General features: G+C 50.4%; 7 protein-coding genes; 6 read left to right on the forward strand and 1 right to left on the reverse strand.

Moving 5' to 3' along the window:
- Positions 1 to 365: 365 nt before the first annotated feature.
- Positions 366 to 565, forward strand: GSBLH_T00000466001 (uncharacterized protein; the record flags this gene model as incomplete). XM_013038678.1 has 1 exon in its annotated part: positions 366 to 565. One exon carries the CDS (start codon positions 366 to 368, stop codon positions 459 to 461), a length of 96 nt encoding a protein of 31 aa, XP_012894132.1. The 3' UTR covers positions 462 to 565.
- Positions 566 to 1,666: 1,101 nt separating this feature from the next.
- Positions 1,667 to 3,408, forward strand: GSBLH_T00000467001 (uncharacterized protein). XM_013038679.1 has 2 exons: positions 1,667 to 2,015; positions 2,046 to 3,408. Exons 1-2 carry the CDS (start codon positions 1,771 to 1,773, stop codon positions 3,319 to 3,321), a joined length of 1,521 nt encoding a protein of 506 aa, XP_012894133.1. The 5' UTR covers positions 1,667 to 1,770; the 3' UTR covers positions 3,322 to 3,408.
- An 822-nt stretch (positions 3,409 to 4,230) lies between these two features.
- Positions 4,231 to 4,668, forward strand: GSBLH_T00000468001 (uncharacterized protein; the record flags this gene model as incomplete). The annotated part of the gene is made up of 2 exons (XM_013038680.1): positions 4,231 to 4,418; positions 4,452 to 4,668. The coding sequence occupies 2 exons, from the start codon at positions 4,231 to 4,233 to the stop codon at positions 4,666 to 4,668; spliced, it is 405 nt and encodes a 134-aa protein (XP_012894134.1).
- Positions 4,669 to 4,706: 38 nt separating this feature from the next.
- Positions 4,707 to 6,163, reverse strand: GSBLH_T00000469001 (uncharacterized protein; the record flags this gene model as incomplete). XM_013038681.1 has 5 exons in its annotated part: positions 6,069 to 6,163; positions 5,828 to 6,037; positions 5,585 to 5,798; positions 4,918 to 5,552; positions 4,707 to 4,887 (listed from the first exon to the last, which is right to left on the reverse strand). The coding sequence occupies exons 1-5, from the start codon at positions 6,146 to 6,148 to the stop codon at positions 4,707 to 4,709; spliced, it is 1,320 nt and encodes a 439-aa protein (XP_012894135.1). The 5' UTR covers positions 6,149 to 6,163.
- Positions 6,164 to 8,051: 1,888 nt separating this feature from the next.
- GSBLH_T00000470001 (uncharacterized protein) lies at positions 8,052 to 9,759 on the forward strand (the record flags this gene model as incomplete). XM_013038682.1 has 3 exons in its annotated part: positions 8,052 to 8,256; positions 8,287 to 8,543; positions 8,574 to 9,759. The coding sequence occupies 3 exons, from the start codon at positions 8,052 to 8,054 to the stop codon at positions 9,747 to 9,749; spliced, it is 1,638 nt and encodes a 545-aa protein (XP_012894136.1). The 3' UTR covers positions 9,750 to 9,759.
- A 102-nt stretch (positions 9,760 to 9,861) lies between these two features.
- GSBLH_T00000471001 (uncharacterized protein) lies at positions 9,862 to 11,834 on the forward strand. XM_013038683.1 has 11 exons: positions 9,862 to 9,966; positions 10,012 to 10,095; positions 10,128 to 10,244; positions 10,274 to 10,339; positions 10,372 to 10,725; positions 10,755 to 10,912; positions 10,942 to 11,164; positions 11,195 to 11,302; positions 11,333 to 11,461; positions 11,493 to 11,609; positions 11,638 to 11,834. Exons 1-11 carry the CDS (start codon positions 9,889 to 9,891, stop codon positions 11,803 to 11,805), a joined length of 1,602 nt encoding a protein of 533 aa, XP_012894137.1. The 5' UTR covers positions 9,862 to 9,888; the 3' UTR covers positions 11,806 to 11,834.
- Positions 11,835 to 11,901: 67 nt separating this feature from the next.
- On the forward strand, positions 11,902 to 12,762 carry GSBLH_T00000472001 (uncharacterized protein; the record flags this gene model as incomplete). The annotated part of the gene is made up of 1 exon (XM_013038684.1): positions 11,902 to 12,762. One exon carries the CDS (start codon positions 11,902 to 11,904, stop codon positions 12,760 to 12,762), a length of 861 nt encoding a protein of 286 aa, XP_012894138.1.
- Between the last annotated feature and the right edge of the window lie 2,106 nt (positions 12,763 to 14,868).

Raw genomic sequence — 14,868 nt, forward strand, 5'->3', positions numbered from 1 at the left:
CCGCTTAGATCCTTGTACAATAGAAACCCTATATTCTGTGCTTTATGGTAGAGAAATTAGAAAACACAAATAGAGGCATTTTCATGAGCTATTAATTACCTCTTTTCTTTTTTAATCCTAATAGTGAGTACCTTATTTCCATCTCTCATAAACTATTGAGTTTTCCCTCGATCGGAGAAATCGTTTGGCGGCTCTCTGTCCATGACACAGCGAAATGTGCTTCAAAGCAGTTTTCGTTTATGCAGTGAACTCTCCTTTGACCAAACCTTCCGATGATGCCACACATTCCTTTAGATACACGTTTCTACTAGTTGTAAAAATCCCCGTGATTATTGCAATTATACAGTCTCTTGTTAACCACAAATATGGGTGCCACAGCAAAACCTACAAACGCAATAAAGAGTGCAAGTGGTATTTCCTGTACGAGTCTGAGATCATTATATAGAGTATCTCAAGGTTAATGACAAACGGTCTGCGATTCAGTGCCTCTATGATTCTCTTGAGCCCTCCAGAAACAAAATATGGTCTCCCGACCTGGAAGAGGTGATTAATATGTTACTCGATATTTGCATCGATATTCAAGAGTCCGATCCTGTGAAGGAGGCTTTGGTGCAATACAGAAATATTTGCCAGGTGCTGGTGAGCGTTAGTCACTCCTTTCTGAATATAGCGTCCAGCCTCCATGACCACGATTGTAACCCGCCTGCTCGATAACTGCAGCCAGCGTATTGAGATGGTGCAAAAGGAATACTCGCTCAAAACCCTCAACAGTGTTTTCACGGAAGAAGTTCTTTCTTCTGATGATATCATCATGAGTATCATGTCAGATGCCTCGAGTCCCCAGCGCGTCGAAAGCGAGGTGGTCTACCCACTCATCAAGTTCTACTGGGATGTCCTCCGGAGTGTGCTCGACTTGCTGAAGGTCAACAGCACCATGGAAGAGCTCTACCACTCTGTGTGCGAGCGGACCTTCGACTTCTGCGTCAAGTACAATCGCGTAGCCGAGTTCCGCACGTTGCGCCGGTATCTCCATAAGCACTTGGAGTACTTAATGGAGCCGGTGCAAGACCAGACAATGGCCAAGTTCCGCGTCTCCTGGTGCGAAAAGACGATCGTCCTGCAGATGGAGACTCGCTTCAAGCAGTTCGATGCTGCCTGCAAGCTGGGGCTCTGGACGGAGGCGTCGATGATCCTGGCGGACATTCATGGCATCATGGTGATCTCTCCCTACCCCCGCGAGCTGCTCAAGATGTACTACCAGCGGCTGTCCGCGCTGCTCTGGGAGTTTAAGAACTACTTCTACTACGCGTTCGCGATGATGAAGTTGCTGGAGTTCTGCAAGAACGACGCGAACTTCGAGAAGGAAAAGGAAACGATGTGCGCGCAGATCGTGCTCTCGGCGATCTGCAGCCCGGTGTACTCGGCGGTAGGATTCTCTCCCTCTCGGAGCGACCTGTAGACGGACGACGAAAGCCACCCGGACTTCAAGAACGAGCGCGAGAAGGAGCAGGCCATTCTGCGTCTGCTGAACACGTCCACGCACCTCACCGTTCGTCTTTCCCTCCCCTCGCTGAAGCCTAGCACTCCATTCTCTTCTCCGAGATCCGCTCCCAGGACATTCTCGCCAATCTGCCCTCCGAGCTGGTCACGCTCTACAACGTGATCGAGAACGAGTTCCACCCGCTGGACATGGTCGAGTGTCTCCTCCCCATTCTCGAGTGGATGAAGCAGACCGACCTCTACGCCCAGTTCCTCCCGCAGCTCCGCGCGATGATTCTGATCCGCTCTCTGCGCCAGTTGGAGAGCGTCTACTCCGTGATCAAGCTGGAGAACTACGACAAGCTGATCTCCGACCTCTCCTTCGACCGCCACGAAGCCGAGCGCATCATCTCCGAGGCCAGCTCCTCGAAGCAGCTGCACGTCCGCGTGGACTACGCCAACCACTGCGTCTACTTCAGACCGCATCTCGCGGAGCGCGAAGTGCTCTCGAGCTATCTGCTCAAGCTGTCCTGCAGGTAGGAGGTTCGGTCGCTGCTTGATCGCAGTTTGTCCCTGGCGATGGCCAAGGTGCAGTCCGGCAGCGGCATGATCGAGGACCGCGAAGAAGAGCTCTACCAGCGCGCGGAGACGGCGCGCGACGTGAAGGAGGCCATCAACCAGGCGATGATCGAGCGCTACTCCGTGATCGAGCAGAAGAAGAAGGAGAGCGAGCGCGTGGAGCTGGACCGCAACCTCTCCGAGACCGAGCGAATGCGCCGCGTGAACGCGGAGCGCGAAGAGAAGGAGCGCGCCCGTCTGAAGGAGGAAGAAGACCGGCGCAAGCGCATGGCCAACGAGAAGCTGCAGCGCCAGAACGAAGAGAAGGAGCGCCAGGCGATCATCGCGAAGCTGGGCGAGCTGCTCGGCCCCAAGCTGGACGTCTCCATGGTCTCCAAGATGAACCGCGACCAGCTGCAGAACTACGCCAGCGAAGTCCAGCGCCGATTAAAGAAGGAGCGCGAAGAGAAGGTGGCGCGCGAGTCGGAGCAGCAGCTCTTCTTCTCGCGCGCGCTGCGCGAGGTGGCGCTGCCGGCCACGCTGGAGTTCTTCGACACGCTGCGCCAGCGCGATGAGGCCTACTGGACCGGCTTCTTCGAGAAGGACTACCAGCAGAAGAAGGAGCGCCAGGAGCGGATGCAGCAGCTCCATCCCGTCTCCACCAAGCTCGCCGCCGTCCTGCCCATCTTCGAGCGGAACATTGTTTCGCGCAGAGCCGCGGGACTGGAGAGCGTCCTCGAGGAGCGGTTCCAGAAGGCGGAGGAGGAGAGGCGTGCGGAGGAGGCGCGTCGTCGCGCAGAAGAGGAGGAACGCCTTCGCATCGAGGAAGAGGCGCGTCGTCGCGCAGAGGAAGAGGCGCGTCGCCGCGAGGAGGAAGAGAAGAAGCGCGCGGAGGAGGAGGCGGAGCAGAAGCGTCTGGCCGAAGAGAAGAGACAGGCTTCGAACGAACGTCTCGCCAAAATGAAGATGAACGCTGCCTCCAGCATCCCCATGCGCAGACGCCGCGGACCTCCCTCGGCGGCCAGCTCCGCTACCGCTGCAACGGGTGCCACGGGTGCCACGGGTGCAACTGCAACGGCTACGACGGCTACGACGGCGGCCACGGGTGCAACTACGACGGCTGCCTCTTCCACATCTTCCGGCTCTGCTGCTCCATCCGTCCCTCTTACGAGAACATATCGCATGCCGCCTCCAGTGAGTCCGAAGAAGGAGCAGGAAGAGGACGAATGGATTACCGTGGGGGAGAAGCCCAAGTATGTGCCAAGAGGAGCTCGAAGAGGGTGAATGGATTGTGGCGGGAGAGAAGCCCAAGTATGTGCCAAGAGGAGTTAGAAGGGAACGTGGGCAAGAGAGAGAAAGTAGAAGGTGAAATGTTTGTTTTACAACTACTCATTTTATTGTTGTACGTTACTCGATTGAGTTGCTTCTATGGGAAATCGGAATTCCGTACAAACAAAAAAATCATTTTTGCAGCCCAGTAACGACTTAGGACGCTGATGACTACTAGATGATTTTTCCTCTTCTTTTTTAAATCGAGACATGACCAGAGACAAGCGTTCGGTTTGTACATTTAAAATCATGCCTAGAACCTGAGCTTTTAGAAGAATTGTGTACCCCTTCAATATCCGAAGGGAAAAGTTTGAAATTCATTCCTATTTCGCAGCGCAATATTTTCCAACGGCCGAGCGGAACCATTAGTGAGCCAGACACCTTCGACGTTCTACGCAGGTTCGTTATTGATGCAATCTACTCAGCGTAGAGTGAGCGCAGTCCTTTCACAGTATGTATCCAAGGGACTTCAACTCTGGGGAATCAAGACCGATTCGGATATAGAAAAGAAGTATGTCTACCTGGAGTGGAAGGTTTTTGTTAACATTCGAAAGAAGCATCGTCCTGACGACCAGTCTCTCAAATACGCAGAAAGCGAGTTTACAAAGCACAACCATTTGCTAAGCCTCTCTCTGGGAAATCGCCCGCGCTCCATTCCTTCCATGTGTTTCATTGTCGGGTTTCCCTTGTCTCCTTACCTTCCAGCCTCTCGAACGTCGCTACTTAATTCCATCTACGAACGATATCTTTGTATTTTTAACCGGCGTCTTCAAGAACATTCGTGTACCGTTACTTTCGCTTGCTGACTAGATTCCTCCAGAGTGTTCCATTGTAACGCTGATCTACGTCGATCGGCTTATCTCGATGGCAAACATCACACTTCTCCCCTGTAATTGGCGCCCCATCACACTCTGCGCTCTACTTCTGGCCTCGAAGGTGTGGCCGGACAATACGCCTACAAACAGCGACTTCTGCGTTGTGTATCCACAATTTGACCGAGAAGGTTTCAATGATCTCGAGTCCATGTTCATTACGGATATTCACTGGGAAGTGTAGGGTCAGGGGTGGTGGTGGCTGAGTTCCAGCATGATCAGTTCGTCTGCATATGCCAAGTACTACTTCGCGCTCCGAGCGATCGGCGAGAAGGTCGATTTTCGGCGGCGTTACAACGCGCTCGTTCTCGTCCAGCCCGAGAATTCGAAGTCGATCGAGGTGCGATTGAGGGTCTGCTTGAATGTAGCGCTCCACCACGCAAGCAAGCGAGCAGCTTCTGTCCTGCAGCCTGTAACCTGTTCCCTATAATTGTAGTAAAGCTCTCTCGCCAAGCTCTCTCTCTCTCGCTATATATATATATATAAATATACAACATTCTGCTGTGTGTTGCAACAAACAATCCAGTGGAGAATCACCGCCTCACGCGAAGGACCCACGCCGATGAAGTTGATCGGCACGCCGAGCGTCTTCTCGATGTACTCCACGTAACGCTGCGCGTTCACAGGAAGATCTTCGAACTTTCGGACTCTACACCTCACGCCTCGCCTCCTCGCCTACCCCGTAATATCCTCCGACCATCCCGGCAGCTCGTCATACACTACCTCCACTCTCGCCAGATCCTGCTGCTCCGACGGAATGCCCTTCACCTCCTTTCCGTCCAGCAGATACTTGCGGCCCACACGGATCACATCCATACCCGTCAGCACGTCCAGCTTCGTCAAGCACAGGCTATCGAAGCTGTCCAGCATGTGGGTGTAGCCCACCACCGCCAGATCCAACCAGCCACAACGACGCGGACGACCCGTCGTGGCTCCGTACTCGTGACCGATCTTTCGGAGACGCTCGCCCATCTCGTTGAGCTGCTCCGTGGGGAACGGGCCCTCGCCCACACGCGTCGTGTAGGCCTTCACGATGCCGTAAATCGTGCCAACCTTGTGAGGAGACACGCCGAGACCCGTGATGATGCCGCCAATCGAGGCAGAGGAGGAGGTAACGTAAGGGTAGGTTCCAAAATCGATGTCCAACATGGGAGCGTTCGCTCCTTCCACAAGGATCTTCTTACCCTGATCCAAGGCTTCGTTGATGTACACAACGGAGTCGATAATCATAGGAAGCAACTCCGGAAGAAGAGCGTGAATCTTGTTCAGCTCATCCTCGTAGTCGTAATCCTTGAGGTTGTAACGATTGCGATACTAAAGAGAGAGCGATAGAGAGAATGCTATACAATGTTATAGAGACGCATGTACTGCTCCTTGAATCGATCCCAATTGCGAAGCGATCCCATGCGAACTCCCACACGCTCCATCTTGCTAGTGTACGTTGGTCCAATTCCACGTTTCGTGGTTCCGATCTTCATACTTCCACTGTTCTGCTCATTCAGACCATCGCAGATCTGATGGAAGTTAAAGACAATATGAGAACGATCGGACACATATAACCTAGGATCGAACATCGTACAGAATCAAACCTGTCCTTCACACCGATGTTCTCCTGTTTCAAGGCATCAAGCTCTTCGAACAATGTAAAAATGTTCACAACGCAGCCATTTCCAATGATGCACTTGGCCTGGGGTTGAACAATTCCGATTGGGACTAAGTGGAAGGCCACTGCCTTCCCCTGAATAATGATAGTATGACCCGCATTTGCACCTCCAGTAGCTCGGCAACAAATGTCATACCTGCGTGTTAACTGTGAAACTGGAAATGTACTTAGAACCAATGGTATCGACGAGTTTTCCTTTACCCTCGTCACCCCACTGCGTACCTAGGACAGTATCGACCTTAGACATGTTGATAGTATCCCACCCTGAAAAAATATGGCTACATCGTTTGGGGGTTTCACGCAAATTCCAGACAGATATAGTCAGGCTCTGTTATGAATACCTGTTTTTTGACATTTCTAGAGTGTAGCAATATTAAGTGTGAAGCAAATACTTTTTCGTACACACTGACTTCTGAATGACTTCTTCATTCGAGACGTCAAAGCCCAAATTATAATTTTCTGGATAGGCATAAATCAAATAGGGCTTATTCTTTAATTTCCAGATCACATTCTTTTTCACAGATTTTCAAGATATGGGATAGGAAGAAATCACTTTATCCCAAATATCGCATTTTACCAAATGAAAAGCGATCTATAAAGAATAAACCGCGGGGAACCCGTCATTCCAGTATAGAGTTTTCTTTTGTATCTACAAATCGGCACTGAATATGAATCAGAAGACAGAGATGGGTGCAAAAAAGTAGTATACTGTGAGTTTGGAGTAAAAAGTAGATTAGAAAAGAGCGAGAAGAATCTAACTGGTAGAGCATACTTTTTATTTATTTTACATGAAGGATTCGATCGAATAAACAGAGAGCATTTAATATATGTCTTTACTCACTTAATCGGTTCTTACGTAACTGTTACTGTATCGAAAGAATTGTAAATCGTTACCCTAAGATGGATGATCTAACTATATACAAGGGTGTATTCTTCACGGTTTCTTTGGAGCAAAATCAGTTGGTTATTCGTTTCACGACTATTGAGGTATTGTGTCTTCTGTTATTTCTAATTTTGTAGTCGAGTCGCGTCGATATCAGTCAATTTGAACCGAACACTACTCTGATTATCCCCATAGATAGAATTGTGATGATAAAAGCAGAAAAACTGTCGTTCATGAAGTTCCTCCTACACTCTGCTCTCATATCCTAGGCACGGTCAACCAATGTATTCTCATCCTATCGTCCCTCCCGAACTATCGAAAATGATTGTATTTCTGTGTTTGTCAATAATCAACACCAGCCCTTCGCGCCTATTCCTGACCCTAAAGCTCGACTTTCAAAACCCAAGTCGGCTCTACTGAGCAAATTGACATGCAGGCCCTCTGAAAGAAGCGACGTTTTCACAGCTCTGCGCCAAACCACTGTTTTCCAACCGTCCTTCGCTTGATCTCTAGGAGGAACGAGTCTTGAAGGAGGTCAGAGATCTGGAAATCGGTAGGTGTGGGATGCACTCGTGAAGGCAAGATCCCCTCAAACTCCAGGAAGAAGCCGCTGCGATGAAGCGAAAGCGACCAACCATTGGGTACATCGCTCCGTTTCCGCAAATCAACCCGGAGTTTCAGCTGCACCAGCCGCGTCCCATTCCTCGCTCGCGCCCCGCGGTACAGCTTAAGGGATTCGGTGAGAGGCAGATGACGCGGGAGCAGCTGACGAAAGAACTGATGAACTTCAGCAAGGAGTTCGGAGAGAAGTTCGGAAGTGCGCGTGAAAGCGAGGTGTGACGGATAGAGACGCGAATCCCTTGCCATCATAGCGATCTTGCAAAGAATCGCGCGGACCGGGCTTTGGGATCGACGATGAATGGACCGGCTCCTGCGACGGAAACTGCCGCTGTGAATGAATCGACGGCCAATGTGGCGACGGTCGAGGCTTCGAAATGGAGCGAGAAGATGGCGACAGAGCGCGCAGAGCACGAGAAATCGGCTCCTCGGAACGATGGAGGGGAGAAGTCGGACCGAGATCGAAGCAGTCGCGCAGCGGTGAAGGACCGGATGGATCGCATGGATAGAATGGACAGAATGGACCGTATGGACCGCATGGATCGCATGGATCGCATGGATAGAATGGATCGCATGGATAGAATGGACAGAATGGACAGAATAGATCGCATGGATCGCATGGATCGCATGGACAGAATGGATCGTAAGCATGGGCGAGAGCGATGAGCGCGCAGATCCAGAGCACGCGAAGGCCAAGCGCGAGAGCCATCGCGAGAAGAGCAATCGCGATGGCCGACAGCCGGCCTTGCCTACGGAAGGGTTGTATCCCGACGCAGCGGCGAGCCGCGCCACGTTCCCCGGCGCGGAGCGAGCGCATCACGCTGGAACCGAACGCGAGGCGGGCTATGGACGCGGTGAGGCTGCGGACTGGGCGTGATGCGCAGGGAAACAGCGAGGAAACGGGAATCCGCGCGCGATCTCGACGCCAGACATGGCGCACAACACGCCGCCGCCTCAGAATTTCTCGGTGAGCACGCCGCAGCCGAACCAGATGGCGATGCCGTCGCAGCCGATGATGGTGTCGATGACGTCGGACGGACAGGTGATGATGCAGTCGCTGATCCCGGTGCTGACGCCCGAGGGGCAGATGATGATGCTGAACGGGAATCAGATGTTCCCGATGATGATGAGCGGGTACAACGTGAGTGTGGATCGAGGGGATGAGGCGTAGTACCCGATGGGCTATCCCATGGTCTATGACCCCAACATGGTCAGTCCCTTCATGATGCAGAATATGCCCATGGTCAACGGCGTGCAGGTCCTCCCGATGCCCATGTTCTCCCAGCTCCCCATGCAGAGCGTCCCCGGCGTCCCCAACGTCCCCGGTATGTCCAACGTCCAGGGTGTACAAGGCGTGCAGGGAGTGCAAGGCGTGCAGGGAGTTCAGGGAGTCCAGGGCGTGCAGGGCGTGCAGGGCGTGCAGGGCGTGCAGGGCGTTTCGAACGTGGCGAACACGCCGGGCAGTCCGAGCGTCTCCAATGTTCAGGCCATGCCGATCCAGAGCGTGCCTGGCGTTCCGATGCAAAGCGTGCCTGGCGTTCCGATGCAGAGCGTCCCCGGCGTGCCCATGCAGAGCGTGCCCGGTGTGCCCATCCAGGGCGTGCAGGGCGTCCCCGGCGTTCCGATGCAGAGCGTTCCGGGCGTCTCCATGCCGGGCGGCGTGCCGATCCAAGCCGTGCCCGGCATGGTGGGCCCCGCCGCCGCGCCCGCGCCCGGCAACCCCAACCCCGCCAGTCCCGGCCACGGCGTGGAGGACCGCGGCGAGGGCGGCGGGCTGCCCGCGGGCGAGAACCCCGCGTCTGCGTTCTCGGACGACGCGGACGCGCACGAAGAGGCGGAGGAATTGCCCGGCGAAGACGATCCGAACGCAGGATACAAAGACAAGATGGAGTACGGCGCCTCCATGCCGCTCTCGGGCATGAACAACGCGCCGTATCACGACGCGGCGATGCGGCCGATGCCTCACGGGTACGAGATGAACTACCCGCAGGAAAGCGTGCAGGAAATGGGGAACCGAATGCCCTTCCAGAAGCGATATCGACAGCCCAAAGAGCGAGGCGGCGTGAATCGCCAGCCGCGCGGAGGAAATCGGACGGGCCACGAGGGTGGCGCGTATGGAGAAATGGGAGAGCCGAAGCCGCGTCGAAATCCAAAGCAACAAGGCATGCAAGAGGGAGGGTATCGGAACTATCCGCAGAAAGGGTATCCATCGCAAAGACAGATGCAAGGAAAGTATAATAACCGGATTAAAGGCGGAGCAGAGGGATATCCAGAACCGAATCGGCGCGAGGGCGGAAACCGAGTAAGAGCGAGAGAGGGGAATGCTCAACAGCATGATGCTTATTAATGATAGTATTTGCTTGTTTTTTGGAATAAAGAGAATCTTTTGGAGCGAGGTGATTGGATGAACCAAATTTGGTGCGTGCTTACCTTTTATTTATTCTTTCCAACTTGCTTATAGATCGCACTCGTTCTTAACGACATCAATGTCATATCAGGAGAGAGCGACAACGTTCATTCACAGGTGCTTTATAGTCCCTGTTCATCGCAATGTCGATAATATTGTACGTGTCATCAGCGCCTATCCTTCCCTCACCCTCTTGTTGTAGTTATATGCTATTGAAATCTCTGCCTGCGGTGTTACCTGGACGGTCTATCGTACCTTCTCTACCTTTCAGATGCTGAAGGATATGGTCGGGCTAAGTGTTTTTTCGGTTATTTGTAGCTTGTTCAGGCAAATGTTCCCAACCTTCCCCCCTTTCCCAACACGCAGTTTGTCGACTCTTCGACCCTAGAGGGGATCAATTCGATCCGTATTTTGCTGGAAAACTGGCTACATAGCGTACCTGTCAAAGAGGTGTATAAGTGTAGATAATGGAAAACGAATATGTACAACATGTAAGTGCCTTTCAGGAGTTCATGCGGGCGCAACCGAATGTAGCCTAATTAATTGTGTCACCATTTCTTAGCACCCTCCAAGTGGAATTCAGGAAATCGATTTCTCCTACTTGAGCGATAATGACTCTCTGGATGCTCGTAGTCCGGGTAGCGATGATGCGTACTACCGAAACGAGTACCCCGAGCTGAACAACTCTTCCGTTTCGCTCAAGAGCTTCGACATTCTGAAAGTAATCGGCAAGGGCAGTTTCGGCAAGGTGTTTCAAGTGCGTCGCAAGGACGGGAAGGAGATCTACGCGATGAAAGTCCTCAAGAAATCGGTCATCAAGAACAAAAACCAAGTCGAGCACACCAAAACCGAGCGTAGCGTGCTCGGCCGTGTGGACCACCCCTTCATCGTCGGTCTCAAATACGCGTTCCAGACCGTACGCGTGCGTTCCTCTCTTCCCTGTAGCGCGAAAAGCTCTACTTCGTGCTGGACTATTGTCCCGGCGGCGAGCTGTTCTACCACCTCGGCAGGGCCAAGAAGTTCTCAGAGGACCGAGCTCGCTTCTACGCCGCGGAGATCACGCTGGCGCTGGAGTATCTCCACAAGAAGGGCATCGTGTATCGGTAGGCGTGCCGCCTCGCTTTCACCGCAGCGATCTGAAGCCCGAGAACGTGCTGCTCACCGAGGAGGGCCACGTCCGTCTCACCGACTTCGGGCTCAGCAAGGAGGGCATTTCGCAGGCGGACCGCGGCGCGCAGTCCTTCTGCGGCACGCCGGAATACCTGGCTCCGGAGATTCTGAACCGCACGGGCCACGGACAGGCGGTGGATTGGTGGAGTCTGGGCGCGCTGCTGTACGAAATGCTGACCGGCTGGGTGCGGATTGGAAGGGAGAGTGACGAATAGCCGCCGTTTTACTGCCGCGACCAGGAGCGACTGTTCAACAAAATCAAGAAGTCCGCGGTGGACATCCCGCCCAATCTCACGCCGGACACTGCGGACATTCTGCAGAAGGTGGGGCTATCGACGGTGCGTGAGGCGTAGCTGCTGCAGAAGGACCCGAAGCAGAGGCTGGGCGGCGACTCGACGGACGCGGAGGCGGTGAAGAAGCACCCGTTCTTTCAGTCGATCGACTGGGACAAGCTGTATCGCAAGGAGCTGCCCGTGCCCTATGTAGGAGATGGAGAAGAGGAGTGAGAGGAAGCTGCCCGAGGTGAGAGGAAAGCAGGACACGTCGATGTTCTCGTCGGAGTTCACGAGCCAGCCGGTGAGCAGCCAGCCTTCGTACACGTTCTCTGCGATGGACGATCCGTCGTACACGGTAGGCGAGGGGCAGAGATGTTATGCAGGGATGGTCGTATAGTCGACACTATGGCAGGGAGTCCGATAATGAGGAGTCCAATATGCAAATGGATCAGGAAAACAGGCTAGATGATAATGAAGATGACGGATCTTATCGGAGTGCGTCGTTTAGTGATTACTCGGATCGAAGATCAGAGGAGGACATTTATGATTAGATTCTTTGTTTGGTCTTTTATATAGTTACGGTTTGTTTGTTGTTATATATATACAATACCTGTTTAGAGCTCTGTTTAGTTTTTTCATTTTTTGCTATGCATTCGACCCTCGCGGATTATTTAGTGTCGGAAAAAGAGGTGTGGTGTTACCTGGACAAAAAACTTCAACGACATGGAAACTGCTTGTCCATTATTGACGATTCCAAAGTATTCACTGTACACTATGATCACGGAAAAATGGACGGGATTGGATATCTGTTTGACAATGGGCAAGTTCTTCAGGAATATGTCTTCTCGCAAGGAGCGTTGGAATCCACAAGCTCCTATAGTGTTATAATCGATGTTATTGACATAGATACAGGAACAAGATTCGAAGGTCTTACTTATGATAGGAAGCCCTATGGATATGGAGAGCTATATGATGACGATGGGAATAAGATTTATGAAGGAATTCTGATTAACTGGAAGAAATATGGATACGGAATTAGCTATAATGGGAGTGGAGCTATTGAATACGAAGGGTACTGGTTCGATAATAAGTACCATGGAGATGGAATCAAGTATGCCATCAATGGGGATGTGATTGTATCAGGGAGTTTTCTCAATAACATTTTTGTGACTGATGAATATAGTGGAGACGGAAAAAGGTTATGTACGTCCCTAACTCAAGTAGAACTGACTCATCCTACGTGTCTGAATGAGATCAAGTTTCAAGGTTACAATTTTGAGAGGATTATCATTGCAAACAACTACTATTGCAAAGTCGGAAAGTGTTCTATCACAAATATGCCTGCTCTGTACAGTTTAGAAATCTATAATTACTGTTTCACTGAAAAATCATCGCAACTAATCGTTGAAAACTGCCCAAATCTGAGCATCATCTATATCGGAGAGAACAGTTTCACAAAATACTCTCTCAAAATCAACAGTAATTTTACTTGGGGTGCTGTAATCTAGATCTTCCAAGACTTACATCATTCGAATGCGAATCCAAATCTTTTCGCGAAGCAAAGTTGGTCATTTTCCAAGGTGAGCATAGAAGCTGCTATGGACTGTAGATCTCCCCCAATTGGAAACAATTAGGCTCGGCATCCACACCTTCGAAGGAGAAAGAGGGAGGAACAGCAGTCTCATTATGAAGAGTATGGATTGTGGAGTGTTGATCCCAAAGATTTGCCAAATTTGAAGTCACTGGTTTCGTTAGGATTCAATTTTAATAACTACTACAATGTCTTCTTGGACAGTAGATTCTGTATTCTTTCACTTCTAGCCTAGATATTCCAAATCTGACCAGAGTCATTCTACCAAACACTTTCCAGAACGTAATGTGCAGCACGATGCGTAAGACAATCATCGAAGATTGATTGTAGATGCTGTTTCTTTGCTATCGTCATTGGTCCCCGTTTCACACAACGCATCTTATTTTATGTCGCTCAAAAAAACGTTAACAACAATGGATCTCCCCAATCGGACCTGCAACGAAGAAAGTTACGATACTTTTGACATTTCTCAGTTTCCGAATCTAAAATCACTCACCATTGGCGATTTCTCATTCAATAGTGTCAAAGTTTTTATTTTGGAGAAATTGCCTTGCTTGAAAGCTGTGCTGATCGGGAAGAACTGCTTCCAGAATGTACAAAACACGGATTCGCAGTGCTTTCGAATCGCAAATTGCTCCCATCTAAAATCGTTCATCGTTCAAGAGTGGAGTTTCCAGAACTGTGGTGGTGTAATCGATATTTCCAAGCTCCGACGACTCAAAACCATTCAAATTGGAAGCAAAGATAAAGAGTCATACAATTTCCTGAATGCTTCACTGCACATTCATGGTTTGAGCTTTTTTCTTTCTACTGAGAGATAGATCTATCAAATTTGGAATCGATTGAACTGGGCAATTTCTCACATAACTCTGGAACCAGCGCTGGTTTTGAAAGTAACGATAATAGCGCTTTGATGATTGAAAGATCTCCCCAAACTCAAATCGATTGTGCTCGGAAGTGAAGTATTACGCGGCAAGTTTGGTGAAGCATGCTCTTTGTTAATGAAGGGTAACGAGAGTGAAATGGTGTTTTCAGTAGATCTCCCTTCGCTGGAGACGTTTACATTCTCTACTTCCAGCTTGTTGAATGTCAACCAAGTCAGTCTTACAAGTAGGATTGGTTCGATGTGAAATAGTAGATGTACCCAAAGTGAACAACTTTGTGTCTGAACTGAAGGGGAGTTGTATTAAGAGCGCGCACGTCGAAAGTGGCTATTCAAACGAGAATGAATGTTAGATGTTCCTGAGGAACTAGCCAGGTCGCTCTCTCCATACAACAAACAGTAATCGTATAAACATAACTAATAATTGTTATCACTGTTTATTCTGCTTAGAATCAAACTATTGTACTTATTGTATGTTTGTTTGTTTGTTTGTTACACTCAAACAAGAAATGGGTCTATATATGTATGGAATCAGAGATTCATTCTGGCTAAGATGATTGATTATCTTCAAGATATCTCATCCTATGTGTACTTACGGACGTATTTCATCCACTTTCACTCGGACTGGAAGCTTGGCAACGAGTTCCATTACAGCGTATTTATTCGGTATAGTATATCGAACGACTTCAAACGAGCGACAAGAATCCATATACCCCGTCCAGGCCACTTGTTTTGATGCTACATGGCAGTCCAAATCCATTTATACAATTCGCATACAGACTTTTGCACGACTCTAACGAATTCACAATCTTCACCTCCACCAGATTATGGCAATCTTGATGTTAGAAGCAACACTTGTCTCTCACCTAGTACAAGCGATTTCACGTTCTTAAAACTGCGATCGCCCAATAGAAGATACTCCAGACTGTCCAGTTTCGTAAGATACAAATTCTTACATTGCTGGAAACACGGTTCGTTCATTTCTTTTTTCGCATAGTTTGATCCGATCGACAAACTGCGCAGCGCAGGCAAGTCTATTCTAACATAAATCAATCAATATCACGTGTTAGCAGCAAATTCGAAAAGTAAACGAGACTAGAGTTCCGAATCGTGATTTCTCTTAACTGAGGGCAGTTATCC

The sequence above is a fragment of the Blastocystis hominis genome (assembly GCF_000151665.1).
Source record: "Blastocystis hominis, Singapore isolate B (sub-type 7) whole genome shotgun sequence assembly, scaffold_0".
NCBI classification, from domain to species: Eukaryota; class Bigyra; order Opalinata; family Blastocystidae; genus Blastocystis; species Blastocystis hominis.

What these genes read in the sequence shown, in the direction of transcription:
- GSBLH_T00000467001 (XM_013038679.1), top strand. Translation starts at nt 1,771, where the DNA reads ATGATTCTGATCCGCTCTCTGCGCCAGTTGGAGAGCGTCTACTCCGTG. An exon ending in CTGCTCAAGCTGTCCTGCAG is followed by an intron (nt 2,016 to 2,045) that starts GTAGGAGGTTCG and finishes GCTTGATCGCAG; the next exon opens with TTTGTCCCTGGCGATGGCCA.
- GSBLH_T00000471001 (XM_013038683.1), top strand. Translation starts at nt 9,889, where the DNA reads ATGTCATATCAGGAGAGAGCGACAACGTTCATTCACAGGTGCTTTATA. An exon ending in TTCAGATGCTGAAGGATATG is followed by an intron (nt 10,096 to 10,127) that starts GTCGGGCTAAGT and finishes GGTTATTTGTAG; the next exon opens with CTTGTTCAGGCAAATGTTCC. An exon ending in TGGACGATCCGTCGTACACG is followed by an intron (nt 11,610 to 11,637) that starts GTAGGCGAGGGG and finishes GATGTTATGCAG; the next exon opens with GGATGGTCGTATAGTCGACA.